At 41.7% G+C, this 21467-nt stretch overlaps 1 protein-coding gene across 1 annotated transcript in view; it reads right to left on the bottom strand.

The window, feature by feature from the left end:
• LOC140464797 (protein disulfide-isomerase A2-like) overlaps positions 1-20695 on the bottom strand; it is a 30247-nt gene extending 9552 nt beyond the window's left edge. Inside the window, exons 1-8 of the mRNA XM_072560283.1 lie at positions 20491-20695; positions 18624-18830; positions 10338-10471; positions 10071-10208; positions 4832-4948; positions 2219-2344; positions 1490-1684; positions 1042-1162 (exon numbers count right to left, since the gene is read on the bottom strand). Coding sequence (XP_072416384.1) covers positions 1042-1162; positions 1490-1684; positions 2219-2344; positions 4832-4948; positions 10071-10208; positions 10338-10471; positions 18624-18830; positions 20491-20695 — 1243 coding nt within the window. The remainder of the gene's footprint in view (positions 1-1041; positions 1163-1489; positions 1685-2218; positions 2345-4831; positions 4949-10070; positions 10209-10337; positions 10472-18623; positions 18831-20490) is intronic.
• Between the last annotated feature and the right edge of the window lie 772 nt (positions 20696-21467).

Genomic DNA, 21467 nt, shown 5'->3' with positions numbered 1-21467 from the left:
TCTGTGACTATAGGCAAGGAGGAGGGGTTAAAGGCAATTGTTGCACATGAGAAAATTATGCTCATTGGTCAGGTTACACTTGGCAAGGAAATGAAGCAAGACCAGATAGCCATCAATCTTAATACTCTGGTGTATCGCCGTGCTAATTATGGCAACACCCTCTTCTCATTCTGTATCAAATGATGTCTCTTTATTTCATCTGTTTTTTCTGTCCTAGTTCTGATGAGTGGAAGGCAAAAAACTTCAACTTCTGGTCTCCTTTTAGCAATGTTTATGTTTTGAACTACCAAGCATTTATTTCTTACTTTTTTTAATTACCTCATTCTTTACCACTTCTTAAAATCTGCCTAATCCTCTAACCTATCACTTATCTTTGCAAGTTTGTACAGTGGTTCAATTAAACACATTCCTTAACTTCCTAATATGGCTACAGATAGTGCATCCTTCTGCAAAAGTCTTTCTTTCTGACAGGGATAAATCATTGCTGATTGTTATTAAATACCACCTTAAAAGTCTGTCACTGCCACTCTAATGACCTACCTTTTAAGTTAGTCTCTCAGTTCATTCAATTTATCCAGCTCTGCTTTCATACCCTCATAGTTACCTGTATTTAGGTTTAAAATACTTATCATGAACTCCCCCTTCCCTTTTCAAACTGAACATGATATTGTGTCATATTTCACATTTAGACCAACCAATGAAATTCGAGCTGCAGTCTACCCCCTATGAGGAAACACTAAAGATGTACAACAGTTGTAAAATAGGAATGCCTCTGTGAGGCAGTATTTAACAAGCTTTAATCCATATTTTTACCACTGTATTTGTTTAGAATACACTAGGTACATGTAGCCATGGTAAGGCTATATTCAAACAAAATACAAGTTCCAATAAAAGAACACATCATTCTTTTGGAAAAGCAATGATTTTAGATAAATTTAGGGCACTGTTCATGATATTCTACATACAATAGCCATTCTACCTTTCAAGCAGGTAGAATTTGTGATCCAAAAGTATATCTGCATATGCATGAATAGTACTTACAGAACTCAACAAGCACGTTCTTAGTCTCATCAAATGCAACTTTTTCAAAGTTCTTTCCAACCAGAACTTTGACTGGATTTTTGTCCCAGTCCTCTGGAACGTCTTCACTCTTTAGGTAAGGCTAAAATGATGAAGGAAACTTTTAGTACAAAAGATGAAGAGGAAATAGATTTTGAACTGATGATAACCAATGTTAGTTAATGTTTGACTAATTCAGCTACTGCAGCATGCGCTAATTTCATCAACTTACTGCTGGAGATGTAATCATTTACTAATGAAATTCAAAATTATTAAATGAAATGTAACTTATGAACAAAATCTTCAAATTATACAAAAGGAAGAATAAGTATGGAAGTTAACATATTGCAATATTCTGGGCAGAACTACTTAATTTCTCAATTTCTGTCAAAAGTGAAATATTATATAGAAATCTAATAAGAGAGAGTACCTCAAGTTTTCCATCAAGACTATCCTGACAGAAGGTTTTCACATTTTCTGTGGTAATACCATCAAATGGAAACTTGTATTTCTTAACACTGCTGATGTTAATTAATCGTATTGTGGGTGCATCCTCGTTCTTCACAGAGAAGTACCCCAGCACATGTTCAATGTCACCATTCATTTCAATATAAACAAATAGGATCTGAGAAAAAGAGAAAAGAAAGGCTTGGGATTGAGACTAGTCTTTGAAGGACTGGTTGTTAGCATGATGTTTCTTCTGAATCACAGCTTGAGGAAACAATTACCCTTCTTGCTTTCACTTTTATCTTTATTGTCTTCTCTTGTTGAGCAAACTAAGAAATGTTGATGGCTTGAATTGAATAAAAGTTTGTGTCTGACATGCTGGGTGATTTAAACACTACTACAGTTCACAAGATCATGCAATAAACAAGATAAAAAATCTGACCATATAAACATATCAATCAGAAAGACCCAACATCACCATGCTTGATGCAGACACGCCCTCCCCTTGCTCCCACTTGTATGAACATAGATCAAGATCCAAAAATACATTTTGAAATGGCTTGATTTTAAATTCAGCAAATGCTTTATGGAGTTATAAGTGCTTCAGATGAGGGGAAAGAGTTTTTAAAAAATCCTTTCTGTTCCCTCTTTAAACATTTGTAAATGGTCTATTGGAAAATAGTTGTGAGGTCTGAATGATAGGGTTCTATACCTTGCCTCTGAAGGAAGCTGCAGCATCTCTAAAGTTCTTCAGGAGTTGGTTATGCTCTGCAATTGTTTTGTTGATGAACAACAGGATATGGTTGTCAATTTGAGCATCAAATATTTTAGCATTATTCTGTAAATTAAGCATTGTGAGAGAATGACAGTTTGATGAAATATTAACTGTACGATGCAATATTAAGTTCTTTCTAGTGAAAAGACAATCAATATTAATAGAAAAGCATGTACAACAAAAGATCCTTCAATATTCAATCTACCATTCAAAGGTGCACATTAAAGTATCACCCTCCCCAATTCTTCATAATGCTAAATCTTACAAAAAAGCAAAAAATACGTTGTCCATTCAAAGGATGAAATACTATTCCTCAAGTTTGCATTGTGATTAATTGGACAATCACTGTAGGCTGAGGACAGACAGAGGTCAGAGCGAATGCAATATGGACCATCAAACGTTCAATGTCATGTTTGTAACAAAGCAATTATGTAATCTGACTTGATCTCGCCAATAGACAGCAGACTTCATTGAGAACAGTGAGTACTAAATTGGAAGAGGACAAGGAAATCACAATTTCACCTTGAAGTGTTGTCTGGAACCTTGGATGATGAGGAGAGAGGAGGCAAAAGGGTCAGTATTGAATCTCCTATAATTTTGGGACGGCACTTTCTAGTCATCCAAATTCAACACTGAGTTCAACCATTTTAAACTGGAAATGCTGATCGTAATTTTTTTCCCTTTCTTTACATGTTTCAGTTTCTTTTCTATCTCTTTCCCAGAACAACTGTTCAGTATTCTACCATTCGCAGCGTCACTGGACACATCTTTTGTTTCCTTACTTGTTTAATAATGTCCTTTGACCCAGAAACAGTATAGGAAATGATTTCATTAAAAATGGATTGAAATCTGTAATTGTTTACAAGAATGTTTGAAAGTGATTTTAGTTTACATCAATTGTGAAAAGGTAAACTGCAATTTTCCTTTGGTAATAAAAAAAAATCCATGTGATCTGATGATCCTTAACCTGCAAGCAGTACCAACAGAAAGGAAGTTAGACAGGAAACTATGCAGATATAACGGAAATCAGCTGACAAAGGAGGAAACAAATAGCAACCATTTTCAAGATGACATATACGTGTTTTTGTTATTGTTATATTAAAATAGGACAAAAAGCCAAAGATGCAGTTAGGCAGAGATTATAAATTTACCACTGTCACTGAAGATTTGCCAGATCAAAGCAATCCATTCAGTAAAATTTATTGGTAGAATAAAAGAATCTGTAGGGTGATCTGTGACATTAAATTTATCTATCTGGAGATTTTGCAGGGGTGAGCCATTCAAGTGATAACCATCAATAGAACCTAGTTGCCAGTAAAAAGGGGCTCATGGCCCAATCAACTAAATAAGAAAGTATGAGTCCTTATGTTCTGGGGTTTGCTGGAAAATTTTGAAACTGCAAGTGGTACCACATGTCTGCAGGGAATGATGGGGATACTTATGGTTGTATTGACATATTTTTGATGCATCAACTATTTGAAATGAAAATGTACCTTTTCATTTGAATTCCCAGTTGCTTGATAATTCCTATTTATTTTACATTGGCTTCCATAAAGTGGATTTTATCTTTAATTTGAGGGGTCATTCAGTAAAGTTGGTTTCAGTTTATGACAGTCCAATTACTTTTCCTTTCAATGTTGCACCACCAGCTGTTTTGGTAAATAATCAGTCTCACCTCCATTTTACCACAGACCTACTCTTTGTTATTTTTCCATCTTTTCATCTGATTAAAATCTATCATATTTACAATGTTTTCCCTGTTCTGATGAATGCTCACCAATCTACAATTTCATCTCTGTTTCTGCCTCCACTGATGTCTCACAGGAGTGTATCTATTGTCTTCTGCAGGTTCGACACTTTGCACACTAAGCACTGAGTGGCTTAGACTTTCTAATATTTTATTCAAAGTTTTGTGCTCCATGTTATAATGTATGGATGACCCACACTACCATCAACAGCTTATATAGCCATCAAGCCTCGAAGTGATCACCAGGTACATCATTTCCTGCGACAGCGGTGTCCTTCCCAGCTGAAGCCCCCAGTAGTCATTGTGAGCAGCTGCACTGCCACAGAAGTGAAGGCTATTGGCTGTTTAGCAACTCTGAAATCCTGGAGTAGCAGTCAAGGTTAGGTGAGGAAGGATTGTGGAGTGGGTATCAAAGGCTTGGACTGGAGACTGGCTTTCATTGGGCTAAACTGAGGCAGAGCAAGGCAACTCAACACTTCACACTACTCTACACACCCAAAACCAGCAGAGAGGTCACTCTCATAGGGTAGTCTGGGCTGGCTGCTACTCTTGTCTGCCTAAATCACTTATTTTTCCTAATTTGTTATAATTGACAAACTTAAATTGTAAATCAGGAACATTAGAACAAATAAGTTCCAATGAACTGAAATGTCAATTATCTTCATCTTTATACTGACCCTGGGCATTCTACTGGAGATTTTCAGCATTTTCTGTTTTATTCCAGATTTTTAGCATCTGTTTTTGTAGTCTAAATACAATCCTTTATTTCAGAAACAAAATAACTAAAGCTTTATACCACATACCTCTTTGGTAAATTCAGTTACAAGGTGCATTTCATTAACTCTGATAAATTTACTGAGGTCCTCCTTAGTCAAACCAGTTTCAGCCTCAATTTCAAAATCAGTGCGTTGATCATCAAACTGCAGGCACAACAAGATGTTAAAGTTTGATTCAGTCATAGCAATCACTATTGATCTAATATAATCTCATACATAAAGAACAGTTCTTTAATTTTCTGGTAGTTGTATTTCTACCTGTTTAGAACCTCCACTGTTTCTAGATTACATCACCTTAAGTCCAAAGTGCATTCACAAAACAGTGCCACAGCTTGAAGATAAACATGCAGATAAAGGTAAAGGTGCCAGATCAGGTTAAATAACTTAGACCATGACATCATAACTGGGATCAGAAGAGCAACAAATATCAAGCCATCGTATTTTTCAGTTTTGGGTGCAGTTTTAACAGCCACTATTGAAAAAAAACAGCAGATGAGGGTATGACATATTCAATCAAATACAGCTATGAACAAAATTTGAAATTGCTGCAAAGACACAGCAGCATCTGTGGAGAGAAGGCAGAGTTAATGTTTCGGGTCCAGTGACACTTTTTCTGAACTGTAGCTGTGAAAACATTGGTATATATGCTAGAGAAAAGGTAAGGGAAGGAGAAAGGAGTAAACGATAAGTGGAGATAGAGCCCAGAACAACAACAACAGTAATGAAGGTGAACAAGATAAAAGATTGAAACAGAAATCCTGTAAGAGACGTCTTCAATGTGGGCGTACCTACTGTTTACTCCTCCCCCCCTCCATCTCCCACCTCTTTTTCAGCATATATACCAAATTGTCACAGCTATAAACAGTTCTGAAGAAGTGTCACTGGACCTGAAACATTAGCTCTGCTTTCTCACCACTGATGTGGTCAGACTTGCTGAGCTTTTCCAGCAATTTTTGTTTTTGTTTCTGATTTCCAGCATCTGCAGTTCTTTGAGGGTTTTTTTTCAAATGCAGCCATGCTTTATTTCAGAATATTTAAATAAATTTGACATAAATTGACTACAAATTGACATCCTGTCAGTTTACCAAATGAAAGTCAGGGCGAAGTTAAATTCAATCAGAATGTGTTATTGAATTTAAACAATTCACATATATATTACACCTTTAATGTTGTAAGATGTCCCAAGATACTTCACAGAAGCAATTATCAAATAAAATTCGCCAACCAGCCAAATGAAGAAATATTCTTTATATTCAGTCATGAGACATATCTAAACTAGCATTTATTGTCCATACATAATCATCATGGAGAAAGTGCTACCAGGATGGATTAGAGTTAGTGTATTGACTAGGATAGAGAATTGGTAACAGGCAGAAATAAAGATTAGGAATAAGCGGGTCTTTTTCTGAATGGCAGACAGTGACTACAGGGATCAGTGTTTGGACCCTAGTTACGTATTAACAATTTGGATAAGGGAAATAAAGGTAATATCTCCAAGTTTATAAATAACACAAAGCTAGGTGAAAATGGGTACTGTGTGGAGGATGCAGTGATGCTCCAGTGTGCTTTGGACAAGTTGAGTGTGTGGACAATGCATGGCAGGTGGAGTACAATGAGATTACTTGTAAGGTTGTCCATTATAGTAGCAAAAACAGGAAAACAGATTATCATCTGAATGGCAACAGATTGGAAAAAGGGAAGGTGCAACAAGATAAAGTGTCCTTGTACACTAATCTCTGTAAGTAAAGATGCAGTTGCAGAAGTTGGTGATATGTTGATCTTCACAGTGAGAGATCCGAGCACAGGAGCAGGGGTTTCTTGTTGCAATGAGACAGTGCCGTGGTGAGAGCACATTTGGAGGGTGCAGTTTTAGTCTCCTTATCTGAATGTCTGAACATTGATGTTTCCAAAAAGGAGTTAGATTCAGTTCTTCATGCTAAAGGGATGAAAGCGTTTAGGGAGGAAGCAGTAATATTGAACTGAATTGGATGATCAACCATGATCATATTAAATAGTGAAGCTTCTGAAAAGGCTGACTGGCCTACTCTTATTCCTATTTTCTATCTTTCTGGGATTTTGACCTAGCAGTAATGAAGCAGCAATGATATTGTTCCAAGTCAGAATATTGTGTGGCTTGGAGTGCAACATTCAGGTGGGAGTCATAGAGATGTACAGCACAGAAACAGACCTGCAGTCCAACTCATCCATGCCGACCAGATATTCTAACCTCATCTCGTCCCACTTGCCAGCATTTGGCCTATATCCCTCTAAACCCTTCCTATTCCTATACCCATCCAGATGCCTTTTAAATGTGGTAATTGTGATGGTGTTCCAAAACATCAGCTGTCCTTTTCTGTTTAGCTGGGAGATGTTACAAGTTTGGAAAGTGCTGTGAAGACAGACTTCTCACAAGTAAGCTTTTGCAATGCATCTTACAGATAGTACACATTGATGTTGCTTTGTTCAGTGGTGGAAATTGAAGGCTGAAGGTGCTGGATGGGGTGTCAGTCAAATGGCCAGCTTTCTCCTGGATGTTGTCAAGCTTCTTGAGTGTTGCTGAAGCTGCATTCCAGCCTTCACAGACATAGTGATTCTCTATCGCTTTGAATAACACAGTCAAGTCAGCCACATGTTCTGCCCTTATCCTTATTTCGCTATTACTCATTTTTATCCTTCATCCTCCCTCCACTCTGCCTATCTCCACTCATAATCTTTAAAGGACAGAAACATTCTCAGTAGCAATTTGTTTCCTTACTCCTCAGTTTTTCTCCCACCCTCTCTTCCCATCTATATTGCTTGTTTGCTTTCAAAATTCAAAACTTGTTTTTTTTTAAAGAAATCTAATTAGACAAACTGCTTTTCTATTTTTCAACCTTTTACATACAGATCCATCCAATAATTATCAATTATTATGCCTTAATAGAGTAGCACACAGAGAATAAAATGCTGCCGTTGTAGAATTGTCACAAAATTAAAAGATTATATAAAAGTTGACAAAATGCCCCAATTTACCTGTCCTTTCGACACAAGTTGACAGAAAGTGTGGGGCTGGTTTCTATACTTAATAATGATGTGTGTTTATTGCAATTAAATAGATTCCAGCTCCAGGTAAACAATTATGAACTGCTGGTAGATAATTCCAATGGTTAAAACTCTAAACCCTTTCTAAAACTCCCCCTATAAACACTGCCAGAAAAATTAAAAATGGTGTTATGAATGAAAGGGAAAACTGCAAAGATGGTTCAATAGTCCCTGTCCACAGGGGTCACTGGATTGATCATTTGATTCAATCAACTCCAGTCAGATCCTGCTGCTCCTTGTTCTTTCTTCTCCAGTTTCTTTCACTTGCTTGCAGGGGGCATTAGGTGACTAGTTCATATTTATAATTGGATAAGAGCCACAGCTTATAGCAACTGATGAAGGAAGATAAAATGGCCTACTATGGTGTGGGTTTTTTTACTGTAGAGCAAAGGACAGTTCCTTCCTTGTTGGAGCTCCAATAGTTTCTCATGAAATATTCATACCCACAGGCTGTTCAGTTACCTGGGAGCCAATCGTATCATTGTTGGCAGGCAGAAGATCTTTGTCATCACCAACTGGTCATTAGTCCAGGGGCCAATTTACTACTTGCTGCTGACTGAAACTCCATTCGTGTGAACACCTTGGCTACAGTTCACCTCAACTTACCCCACTGCTTGAACAAACAGCAGTGTAAACAGCACTTATAATGAGGGTCAGGTGACTTGCTTTGAAAAAGTTAAACAATCCTTTTGAGAATTCTTAATGTTTAAAAAGGCTTGTCTCATTTCAGTCCACAATCAAAAACACAGAAATAATAAGTTACAGTTTTACACAATTTATTTTTTACATATTAATTGAACAGTTAAGATGCATTGTTTCATTAGGTATTTTTATTTCAACTGATATTAGCATTAAAAATAATTCTGTCCTTTTTCCTTGACCTCATCACTTCCTCTACCTTTCCAAATTTGATACACTTTCAAACATTTAGAGAAGAGTAAGGGTTACAACAGATTAGTGATCACCTTACGAAGACTGATTCTGTAGTTTGAAACTGTGCAAATTGAGACTGAATTACCTTATCCATTGCTTCGAAGAGGGCATTTTTGAATTCCATTTTGTTCTACAGAAGGGAAATTCTCTACAAAGTTAGGTAAAGAACCATGTTATTTTACTTTTGAAAGTGCTCGATGCAAAACCTCCCTTCCTTTATGGAAAAGTTTAATCCAGCTCCCTTCCCTGCAAAAGTCACTCCTCTGCAACCAAGACTGAGATCTTACAGTGGAGAAAGTGGAGGCTGCAGATGCTGGAGATCAGAGTCGAAAAGTGTGGCACTGGAAAAGCACAGCAGGTCAGGCAGCATCTGAGGAGCAGGAGAATTGATGTCGACTCGCCTGCTCCTCAGATGCTGCGTGACCTGCTTTTCCAACGCCACACTTTCGACTGAGATCTCACAATCCACTGTGATGGGCAACAGACCAGACCGTAATCCCCTCCACTCTGTGATTTACATCTACTTCTGAATAAAATTAGTTTAGGGTAGTATTATGCTTTGCTCACGATTCCGCAATGTGATTTTAATCTACAAATTTTGGAGTTATGGCTCCTTTCAAAAAGTCACTTAGAAGCATGACTGAAAAGAAGACAGAATTCCACACATTAGATGGCTTACATCCTTATTAATGCACTTCAACAACATTACTAATTATTTTGCACACTGACCAAAAGCTGGGAGAACTGCTTCAGAGACTGTGCAAGATAGGAAAGATATATGGTTTGTTAACTGATGTTGTGATTAGTTTAATTGGGAAGAGACTAATAAATGGACACTCTTTGGGAAAAAAAAGAAAAAACTTTTAAAAAAGAACAGGAGTGTCAGACATCCTGTTCACTCTGAGACATGGCTCTGAGGGAGCTGGATCAGTGGTGAAGAACTCTCCATTTTGTGTTAAGGGAGGGAACTGACCTCTGAACTGCCTGGACCACACAGTCAGGCTATTCATGACTGCTGTTGGTTTTCCTACTAAGGAGGAGAGTTTTTTTGGTCTCTCCCCCTTGTTTCAGGTAGACCTTTTTTGATTTTTGGTTTTCTTTATTGCTTGTTATGATCGTTTTTTCTGCGTTTCTGTCTGTTTATAAAAAAAAGTAAATAGGCAGTCTATAACTGGATCAAGGATGCATTTGTTAAATCATAATTGTTTTTCCAAATAAGACAGCCGTATTAGATAAAGTTTGCTTAACTTACCTTTTTGAACAACGTTATGGTATTCTTTGATATGCCATAGCTTTCTAAAGTCTCTGGATCATTGGTGATAGCAAATGGTATTTCGACCATATCATTTGCTGTCTCTGAAAGTGTTTTCACATCATCACTTTCAAGGTCCTCAATAAAGAAATGCAAAGTCAGTTCTGTAAAATATTCCAGCATATGAAGAACGATGTAAAATGAACAAGTCTGAATAACTATACATGTACTGTACAAGATTTTTGTGCCAATAAATAAAACAATTACCTTGAAAAAGCCAACAATGACAACCTCAGCTGAGCCAATGTACTTTTCAACTTCAGATATACTGTCCAGGAATGTATAGCTGGAACCAATTCTTCTCTTTAGCCAGCTAATAATGCCTTTGGCATTTCTTTTTCCTGGAAGAAGATAAAGCATCAGCTGAGTATCGATATATCTTATACAAGTAATTCATGTATCTATGGTCAACATTTGCTCTAATATTGTATTTTAAGCCTCTTAAATAACATGACTTGTCCTACTGATTACTCTGAACAGAATTGAATTTCTGAAAAATAATTTGGAAGAAACCAACTATGTGACAAGTCAGTCTTTACTGCAGATGGATAAAGTGACATGTTGAGGTATGATTTCTTGGGAAAGTTGCACTACCAGTGAAGAGCTGCTAGCAAAGACTTAGTTGAAAAAAGAACACCCAAGACTGGGAAAGGACGGTTGGAATTTCTTAGACACGTCACAAAGACTTATGATTTAGAAAATCTACTGCTGGTGGAAAAGCTCAATGGATAAAGAAATGGAGATTGCCTTCTAAAGAGCCACGTAAACTGGATGAGTGTATTGTCAACAAAGTTAATCCATATCTCTGAAATGAAATGGTGATACTCTTCTGAGGATAGGATTGACAGATTCAATTGTCAGGAGAAAGAATTGAAGCTTTCTGATACCAGGAGAAGGGTGACCAGGAATCCTGCAGGTTAGAGTTTCAACTGTATACTCAGGAAGAGACTGCAGTGTCTTGTTTTAATTTCAAAAATATACTTTATTCATAAAATATTTTGATGATCTGTACAATTGGTGGTGCCATACATATGTTTACATTCTATTTCTTCACATACAGAGATCGGAATTAATCATTCGTATACACAGATCTGTACGTTTACCATCCATATATTTAGCTGAGGCTTCAGCAGAGTCCACTTACTGAGTGGGCCCCCTGTTCTTCTTTGGCAGGCAGACGTTACACGGTGGTCTTTCCCCACTGTGCCTTGGCGGCAGCTGCCACAAGCTTCAGCGCGTCCCTCAACACGTAGTCCAGGACCTTGGAATGTGCCAGTCTGCAACACTCAGTCGGGGTCAGCTCCTTCAGCTGGAAGATCAACAGGTTTCGGACAGACTAAAGCATGTCTTTGACCGAGTTGATGATCCTCCAGGCACAGTTGATGTTCATCTCGGTGTGAGTCCGGGGGAACAGACCGTAGAGCACGGAGTCCTACGTCACAGAGCTGCTCGGGACGAACCTCGACAAACACCACTGCATTCCTCTCCAGACTTCCTTTGCATAGGCACCTTCCAGAAGGAGGTGTGTGACAGTCTTGTCTCCCCTGCAGCCACTTTGAGGGCAGTGTGCGGTGTGGCTGAGAGTCCAGGCGTTCATAAAGGATCTCACAGGCAGAGCCCATCTCATGACCAACCAAGTCATGTCTTGGTGCTTGTTGGAAAGTTCTGGCAATGAAGCATTCTGCCAAATGGCTTTGACAGTCTGCTCAGGGAACCACTCGACAGGATCCGCCCTCTCCTTTTCCTGAAGGGTCTCAAGGATACTATGTGCTGACCACTTCCTGATGGACTTGTGGTCAAAGGTGTTTTTCTTCATAAATTTATCCAAAAAGGGCAGGTGATATGGAACGGCCCAACTTGGAGTGTTCCGCGCAGCGAGGCCAGGCCCATCCTTCGCAACACCGGGAACAGGTAGAACCTCAGTACATAGTGACACTTGATGTTTGCGTACCGGGGATCCACGCACAGCTTGATGCAGCCACACACAAAGGTGGCCATCAGGGAGAGGGTGGCATTGGGTGTGTTTTTTACCCCGTTGCCCAGATTTTTATACATCAAGTCCCTTCGGACCCTGGCCATCTTTGGTATCCATATAAAATGGAAGATGGCCCAGGTGACTGCAGCGGCACAGGTTCTGGGAATAGGCCAGACCTGTGCCATGTATAACAACACTGGCAGTGCCTCGCACCTGATGACCAGGTTTTTTCCCGGGATGGAGAGCACCCATAGCTTTCACATGCCCAGTTTCTGCCTCACTTTCTTGATAGGTAGATAAAGGGCTTCTGCCCAAAACATCGATTTTCCTGCTCCTCGGATGCTGCCTGAACTGCTGTGCTTTTCCAGCACCACTAATCCAGAATCACTTTCTTGATACACTCCTCCCAAGACTTGGAGCACACCCCAGCCCTCCAAACCAAATACCCATCACTTTCAGGTGGTCAGTCCTGACAGTGAAGGGGATGAAGGATTGGTCAGCCCAGTTCCCGAAGATCATGGCCTCGCTCTTGCCTCGGTTGACCTTGGCCCCCGAGGCCCGCTTGAACTGGTCACATATGCACATGAGTCGGTGCACGGACATTGGATCTGAGCAGAAAACGGCGACGTCATCCATGTACAGGGAGGCCTTAACCTGCAGGCCCCCACTGCCAGGAATAGTCACTCCTCTCAGGCTCGCATCCTGCCTGGTGGACTCGGCAAATGGCTCTATGCAGCAAACCAACAAGGCAGGAGAGAGAGGGCAGCCCTGCCTGACTCCAGATCTGACTGGGAAGCAATCTGATTCCCACCAATTGATTGAGACTGCACTGATAATGTTGGTGTAGAGCAGTCTGATCCAATTGCAGATTCCCTTCCCCAAGCCTATTTTGGAGAGAACAGCTCTCATATACATATGTGATATCTTGTCAAAGGCTTTCTCCTGGTCCAGGCTGATGAGGCCGGTGTCCAACCCCCTGTCCTGCATGTAGGGGATCGTATGCCTGAGGAGTGCGAGACTCTCAGCGATCTTCCTGCCCGGTACAGCACAGATTTGGTCCGGGTGGATCACCGATCCCAGAGCAGACCTGATCCAGTTGGCAATGACCTTTGACAAGATTTTGTAATCTGCATTCAATAGTTAGATTGGTCTCCATTTTCTGGTTTCCTCCCTCTCCCCCTTCCATTTGTAGATGAGGGTGATGATGCCTTTCCTCATGGATTCACTCATGGTACCTGCCTGAAGCATACTGACATACACCTCCAGCAGGTCCTGGCCAATCAAGTCCCACAGAGCAGAAGAGAGCTCGACCGGTAAGCTGTCGCTTCTGGGAGTTTTATTCTTTTCGAAGGACTCGAGGGCCTTGGTCAGCTCGTCCAGAGATAGCGGCTAGTCCAGCTTCTTCCATGTTCTGTCGTCTAAGACCTCCGTGATAGAGGACAGGAAAGACTGGGAGGCCGCTCTGTTGGTTGGCTTCGCGTCATACAGACTGGCATAGAAGGATTTACTGATCCTCATGATGTCAGCCCGAGATGATGTTATCGAGCCATCTTCTTTCTTCAGGCTGCTGAGCACAGAGTTCTCTTTGTGCATCTTCTGGAAGAAGAAACATGAGCACGTCTCGTCCTGCTCCACCGAGCGGACCCTGGACCGGAAGATTATCCTGGAGGCCTCCGAGGCAAAGAGCAAGGCTTGCTGGCCCTTCACCTCCTGGAAGTCCTCCGTGACATCCACCCCCATCGTCTGCAGCAGGAGCAGGTTCTGCATACTTTCCTGGAGTTGGGACAGTTTTCCCCACCTCTCTCTCGCCTCATGAACACCTTTGAGGATGAAGAACCTCTTGATGTTCCCTTTTACTGTTTCCCACCAGTCCACTGGAGACTCAAAGAGGGGCTTCACGGTTCTCCAACCTGCGTAGTCCCTCTTGAGCTCCTCAATGTTTCCCGGGGTCAGCAGCTTGGTGTTCAGCTTCCACGTTCCCTTACCAGCCACTGCTCATCCTACAGGTGACAGTCAGCCAGCAGAGAAGAACACCAGCTTGACGTCTGTGGATCTAACTGAGAACATTCGAGACACAAACAGGCAATCTATCATTGAGCGGATAGACCCGTCTGCCCGTGACCAGGTGTATCTCTGCTGAGCTCCATCTGCAGGGGTGCTGAAGATGTTGTGCAGCTTGGCATCTTTTACCGTGTCCATCAGGGCTCTGGACATGGCGTCCAGTTTACTGTCCCCCCCCGCCGGATCGTCCATCTGCAACAATGATATAGTTGAAGTCTCCGGCCAGAATGGCCTGGACGTAGCCAGCAACAGTGGAAGCTGCTGCAGGACGGCCAAGCATTCACTCTTACCCGTTGGGGCGTACACATAAATCAGTCTCAGGTGAACGTTTCTATACATGATATCAGTGACGAGGAGGCACCCACCCACCCACCACCTCCTTAACCTCGGAGATGCTGAAGTTGCCTCCTCACAACAGGATACCCAGGCCTGAGGCGCAGCTGTCATTGCCCCCAACCAAACTGATAGCCCATGGGCCCATGAGCTTGACCATCTCCTGTAGCTGCTGAGGTGCGGTATCCCACACTCCTGCAGAAACAGGACATCAGCTTTAACGTTGGCCAGGAAGGCCAACATAGAGACACCTTGCGTAGCAGATTTAATGCTACGCACATTAATACTGGCAATTTTTATCACCATTTTAACAGTTTGTGAGGTTACCAGTGTCCACTTGCTGTTGGCCCTGCCTCTCTGGGGTCGCTATCTGCATTCCTGTGGTGAACGTGAACTGCTGGACCCTCCCAGGGCTGAGGTAGCTGTCCGGCTCCACGCTGCAGGCATTTCCCCGCTCTGGTGTCTTCAGGTCGGGACCAGGGTTTGCACAGTCCCGTTCTCTGTCTGACAGCGGGGCTGTCAGAAGATCGCTGCTCCCAATTACCTGAAGCTGTGGGGTGGTGGGTACCTCCTGGTTCTCACCGGGTGAGGGGGTGGTCTTTACCAGTCCCCTCAGAGGGTTCGTCATTTCCTGTTTGGGGGGTGCTGCCCTCCTTTCTCCCTGCGACGCTCTGTCTCTTCCTCTGGTGATGACCTCCTTACGCCCGTCCTCACCATCTGAAGAGCTGCCTGTATCCTCCTCGTGCAGGTGTCATTTCCCCCTTTGCTGGGTGGTTTTCAGGAAGGGACTGCAGTGTCAGAACAATCAGCAGCTCTGACCATGGGAGGAATGGTCTGATTCATGATGGCCAAGGGTGTAAAATCCTAGGAGAGGGCCATAACCTTAAGGTCCAATTGTGGGGATGGCTTTGAATGGTGATTATCCTAGTTCTTGGAAGAAGAGCTTGGAGAGGTGGGAAGAAACATCCCTGCTCCTCTCGACCCACACAAAGTGAGCTCCACGACCTTGGTGTAGGTGTCATGGAAAACCAGCCAGTCTCACTTAAACACGCAAAATAGATTAAATTTGAAGCTCCACCCTCATTCATCTATTTCAAATGTAATTTGCCTCCTGAGAGTTGGTTGGACACCGGCCATTCATCTCACCTGAGTAAAAGGCAGAAGTCAATGTCTTACAGATAATTTCCTGACATGTTTTGGTAATTTGCTCCTAATTCCAATAAAAATCTCTCTGTTAAATCTCCCATAATAATTTAGGCTGGAAGCAGAGACAAAGTCAAGAACAGAGTGGATGGATATTTCTCTGTTCCTAACCTGACCCAAGGCTGGAATGGAATCCCAATGCCAACTTGCTGCTCTTACATTCTTCACTTTAAGGGCTTTAAAAAAGGAGATTAACACAAACATGATATCTGAGAAAATAATACTAAATGTAGGTTGGTGATCCATTGTACATAGTGGAAACGATCTTACCCTATGTTATGGTGCTGTCTAAGTGAGCAGGCAAGGTCTGCACAATTCAGTTGAGCCACAGTTGGGTAGCCCTCAAACACCACTGTTTCCCAGACTGCCCATACTATAAAATAAATAATAGGTTATCCAGGATAATCCAGGATGCTGTTCCTGGTCTACTCTAACCTTTATTTGTAAAGTTGAAAAGTGTGGCGCTGAAAAGCACAGCAGGTCAGTCAGCCATACTTTCTGGGGTACTCTTAATCACCCACAAGCCAAAACCTTAGAGTGCAGTGCCACAGCTAGAGGAAACATTACCAGTGCCCTTAGCATACTCACAACAGGCTTTTCCCAGGTTGCTGAAGAGCACAACTGATGATACTGATACTTTGAACCCACACTCTGCTTAGCATTCACTTGAACTTCCACTTAAGCTATGAAGGCTTTGCCCATGGGCTGTTCTTGTGAGTGTGTGTATGTGTGTGTGTATGTGAGAGAGAGAGAGAGAGAGAGAGAGAGAGAGGACTGCAGATGCTGGAGATCAAAGTCGAAAAGCAGAGCAGGTCAGGCAGCATTCGAGGAGCTGGAGGGTCGATCTTTCGAGCATAAACCCTGCATCAAGAATGTGAAGGGGAAAGAGGGCTGAGAGATGAATGGGGGATGGGGGTGGGTCTGGAGGGAAGGTAGATGGGAAGGTGGTAGGTGGATGAGGTTGGGCGTAATAGTGATAGATCGGAGGGGAGGATGGAGTGGATAGGTGGGAAGGAAGATGGACAGGTAGGATAGTTCAAGAGGGCGGTGCTGAGTTGGAGGGTTGGATCTGGAATGAGGTGAGGGGAGGGGAGATGTGGAAACTAGTGAAGTCGATGTTGATGCCGTGTGGTTGAAGGTTCCCAAGGTGGAAGATGAGGCATTCTTCCTCCAGCTGTCGAGTGGCTTGGATTTGTTGGTGGAGGTAGCCCAGGACTTACATATTCTTGGAGGAGTGGGAGGGGGAGTTGAAGTGTTCAGCCACAGGATGGTGGGGTGTTTGGTGTGTGTGTCCCAGAGATGTTCCATGAAACATTCTGCGAGTTGGTGTCATGTCTTCCCGATGTACAGGAGACCACATCAACTACAATGGACACATTAGATGACGTGAGTGGATGTGTAGGAAAATCTCTGCTGGATGTGAAAAGATCGTTTGGGGCCTTGGATAGAGGTGAGGTGGGAGATGTTGGCGAAAGTCTTACACCTCCTGAGGCAGCATGGGAAGGTGCCGGGTATGGAGGGTGGGTAGGTGGTGGGAGTCATGGAGGGAGTGGTCTCTGTGGAATGTGATAGTGTTGGGAGGCTCTGCTAACCATGTTGTCTCCACAACCACCACCAAGAACCCTGCCACCGAAGACATCGCTTCCGCCAATGCCACCCAGAATCTCTCTTTCCCCACTGTGAATGCCACTGAGCATACCACTTTCGCACCCCTCTGCCCCAACCACCTCTGTTTATGCCACTTCCTCCAGTGACATCACCCATAATATCATCAATCATCAATCACCTCCACTCCAAGAAAAATCTCCTCTCCCAACTCCCAACTCCACCTCTACACCAAGCCCCAAGCCCCAGCTCTGCCAAGTTTTTACCATGCCCCTGATCTCTCCTTCACTGAGGATGAATGATCAATCCTCAGTAAAGATCTCACCTTCATACCACTACAAATTCCATTTGCGTTGCAACATCAAATTTTTCTTCTGCCGCCTCTGTCTCCATGCTTGCCTTTTCAGTTCTGACTCCCACCAACCCTCTGAGACCCCTTCTCCTGTTTCTAATATTCTCCAGCATCTTGGACACCCATCCTGGTCTCTTACCTCCTCTCAACCTCTTTATGTCCAACTGCCGCCATGACAATGATCGCCTCAACCTGTCCACCCCTCTTACCCAATCCAACCTCTTAACCTTGCAAAGTGCAGTCCTTTGCTGTCTGACCTGCTGTGCCTTTGCAGCACCACACTTTTCGACTCTGGCTTTCCAGCTTCTGCAGTCCTCACTTTCTCCTATATTTGTAAAATGTCAATGGTATTCCTGGAAGAATCTCCATGACTATAGCAATCACTTTTGCTTTGACTAAGGACAGTGTATCTTTTCTTAACACAGTCATATAGATTATCATGGAAGCATTGAATGATGTTAGATGATTAGGACGTATGGATGAGAACTAAATAAAATAAGACTGGTTAATCACAATGCAGGGCAGTCTCAGTCAGAGTCTTAAAAGGGAGTTGAGTATGTTAAAGTGACCAGTCAAAATAGTCATAATTATCAATGAATTGAAACTGATAATAGCTAACTCAAGGACATGTGAAAGAGGTCACTTCTTCCAATAAAAAAAAGGGGCACTTAAAGGTTCACATATTCCAAGTCAAATAAGTGGTGTAATGCAAGATTTGGGGTAGTTCTTCCTGAATATTGTGATTTTTTTATCATCCGCTGCTAAAAACAATCAACGTAAACACAGAAATCCTGATTCCAATCATAGAGCAATTAGGTTAAGGGTAAAATAAAATAAAACATTCATTTAGTACATGCCCTCCATTCACTTTATCTGTTGTGGTGCTCTCTTTAGCTATAACTGTCTTTACATTTCACATTCTCATTGTCTGTCAGTAAGTATACCAGTAAGGACATGGCATTACCTGTATAGTCAATGGGAGTTTTTCTGTCACTGTCCTTAAAAAACTTTAATGTTGGATAGCTATTGATCCCAAATTCTGAACCAAGCTCCTTCTCTTTTATGACATCAACCTTGGCAAGTTTTAATTCAGAGGACTCATTCTTCAGCTGTCCTGCAGCACTGGCATATTCCGGCGCCAAATTCTTACAGTGTCCACACCAAGGGGCATCTTTTGAAAGGAGATGTAGAAATATTAACCTTAAGATAAACAGTTAACTAAAATGTTATATATCAGCTAATAAACTTTCAGCCTTCAAAAAAAGTTTGTAACTTGTTTCTTTTTCTTTTCCCAGTTGAATACTCTAGCACAGAAAACAAACAGGGCAAACACAACAACGTAAAACATTTGTTTAGATTACTTACAGTGTGGAAACAGGCCCTTCGGCCCAACAAGTCCACACTGACCCGCCGAAGCGCAACCCATTCCCCTACATTTACCCCTTCACCTAACACTACGGGCAATTTAGCATGGCCAATTCACCTAACCTGCACACTTTTGGACTGTGGGAGGAAACCGGAGCACTCAGAGGAAACCTATGCAGACACAGGGAGAATGTGCAAACTCCACACAGTCAGTCGCCTGAGGCGGGAACCTGGGTCTCTGGCACTGTGAGGCAGCAGTGCTAACTGCTGTGCCACCGTGCCCCCCACAAATTAAACTCATCTGCCACTCCTCAGCCCCTCTGATCTCATTGAACTTTGCTGTCCACTACATCTCCAATTCACTTAACCTGCACATCTTTGGACTGTGGGAGGAAATGGTGGCACCTGCAGGAAGCCCACGCAGACTGAGGGCAGGTGGAGGAGGTTTTGCGCAAACTCCACACAGACAGTTGCCTGAGGCTGGAATTGAACTCGGGTCCCTGGCACTGTGAGTCAGCAGTGCTAACCACTGAGCTACGTGCTTCCCCTCCTACTGTAAGAATTAAATATAGCCCAATTATTATCTTTTCTTTAAAAAGTAATGTAGCTTGGCTCGAGAATAATTTTTTTTTGTTTTCTCAGAATTATTTTATGCATTACTTTGTCTGGTAGGCCAATTGTGACAAAGTAAGAAACAATAGCTGGCTGTGAACTCTTCTGCTGAATTTCTAGCGCTTGCAATTAGAAACATTTTGCATGAGAGTTTTGCATTCTGCATTATGGATTCATACTAATCAGGCAATGCAAGTGTTTGTAATGCAAAATAAGATATTGTAGTACCACCATGGATGAGTCTGCTTCTAAATGTAATGGATTTCAATCATGGCAGTAGCACTGAATTGCGGTTGTGGTGGCTCAGATTCTTACCTTTAAAATATAATAACAAAGCAGAATTTTTCAGAAGCTTCTAGAACATGCACTGTATATTATTACAGTTATTATTATTTAAGAAAATAATGATACCTCCAAGGAACTCTGGAAACTTTGGCCTTGTCCTCAAGGGTGCAAAATGACTCCAATTATAAATTTGCAGAGATAAAGTAAAAGTTTTAGATTCCATTTATAATTAATCAGCAATATATGTGGTTCCATCACCACTATTTTCAGATAGTGATAATTTTGCTTTCATTAATTGGCTAAACACACAATTAAATATGGAGTTCGGAAATAAGGTGTTGTGGCACTGTGATAGTGTCCAAAATGTCTGCATTTAAGTCCCACCTGCTACTGCAGTGCATTATCACATATCAGAGCATGACAGATTGACTAAAATAAGTAAAGTTTGGAAGTATGAGCTGGCACATTTTGTTGTTCAACTTTGTATTGATATTTGCAAGTACATGGCTTGACAAGAAAGTTTTTTTTAGTTTTAACGTTCAAGCAAAAGAATGAAATTGCCTACTTACAAAATTCCACCAGGAGGTATTTGTTCTCTTTTAGTGCTCTCTGGAAGTTGTGCTCATTAAGTACTAAAACGTCCTGGTCTTCAGTAATCTCATCTGAAAAGACTTCTTCAGCATCTTGCTTTGGTTCTTCCTCTACCTCCGTTTCCTCAGCCTTCACAGTAGAAAGGAAGGCGAGGACTAACATAAGGACACGGCACTTCATCATGTTGTTCAGAAGGACTGCATGCTGTCTGGAAACAGCGCTGATAAAGCCAAGGCCAGGGTGACGCCTGCCTGAGAACACCTCGTGGACTATTACTACTGGTTGTACTTATAACCAAGCTACCTACCAGTGGCTTACCATTGACCTGCGGAGTTACAATACGTTGACTCTACATTGTAGGATCACAGCTCAGAATAATGGCAAAATTGTACTGTCAAAAGTTCATCTCAGTTAGTTAGTGATTTTATCAGTGTTGTACTGCTGAAATGATCCCATTAATAAGACATTGTCCTTGTGTGTTTATAATGTGTTAGTATTTTATCGTATTCATCATAACTTAGTCACTATTTTAAATCATTTAAAATTTATTTGCAAGTAAACTGACATATCATTTACTACATGTAATCGCCAATAATTCTGAGCAGATCAGCACTTGTTGTTTGCAGCCCTTAATAATTTGACTTCATGTATTACGAGTAATGTAAACATGCAATGTGGAAAGTGACAGCTTGTGACAGAAGAGATAGACCATAGCAATCTAACAATAAGTCAGCATATTTTGGCTAGAGGTTACAAAAATAATAAAGTGACAAAGCTAAAAGCTCTGTATCTGACAGCACTTAGTGTCCAGAACAGAACAAATTAACTGATAGAAAAAGGTAGAAATAAGCAAGTGCAAGCTGGTAGTCATCATGGAGATATGATTGCAGGGTGACATAAATTGGAAGCTGCATGTTGAAGGGTATATGACATTTAGGAAATGCAGGAAGCTGGA

Source organism: Chiloscyllium punctatum, chromosome 40 (assembly GCF_047496795.1).
Source record: "Chiloscyllium punctatum isolate Juve2018m chromosome 40, sChiPun1.3, whole genome shotgun sequence".
Lineage (NCBI taxonomy): Eukaryota > Metazoa > Chordata > Chondrichthyes > Orectolobiformes > Hemiscylliidae > Chiloscyllium > Chiloscyllium punctatum.
This window is presented reverse-complemented; position numbering and strand designations above follow the sequence as displayed.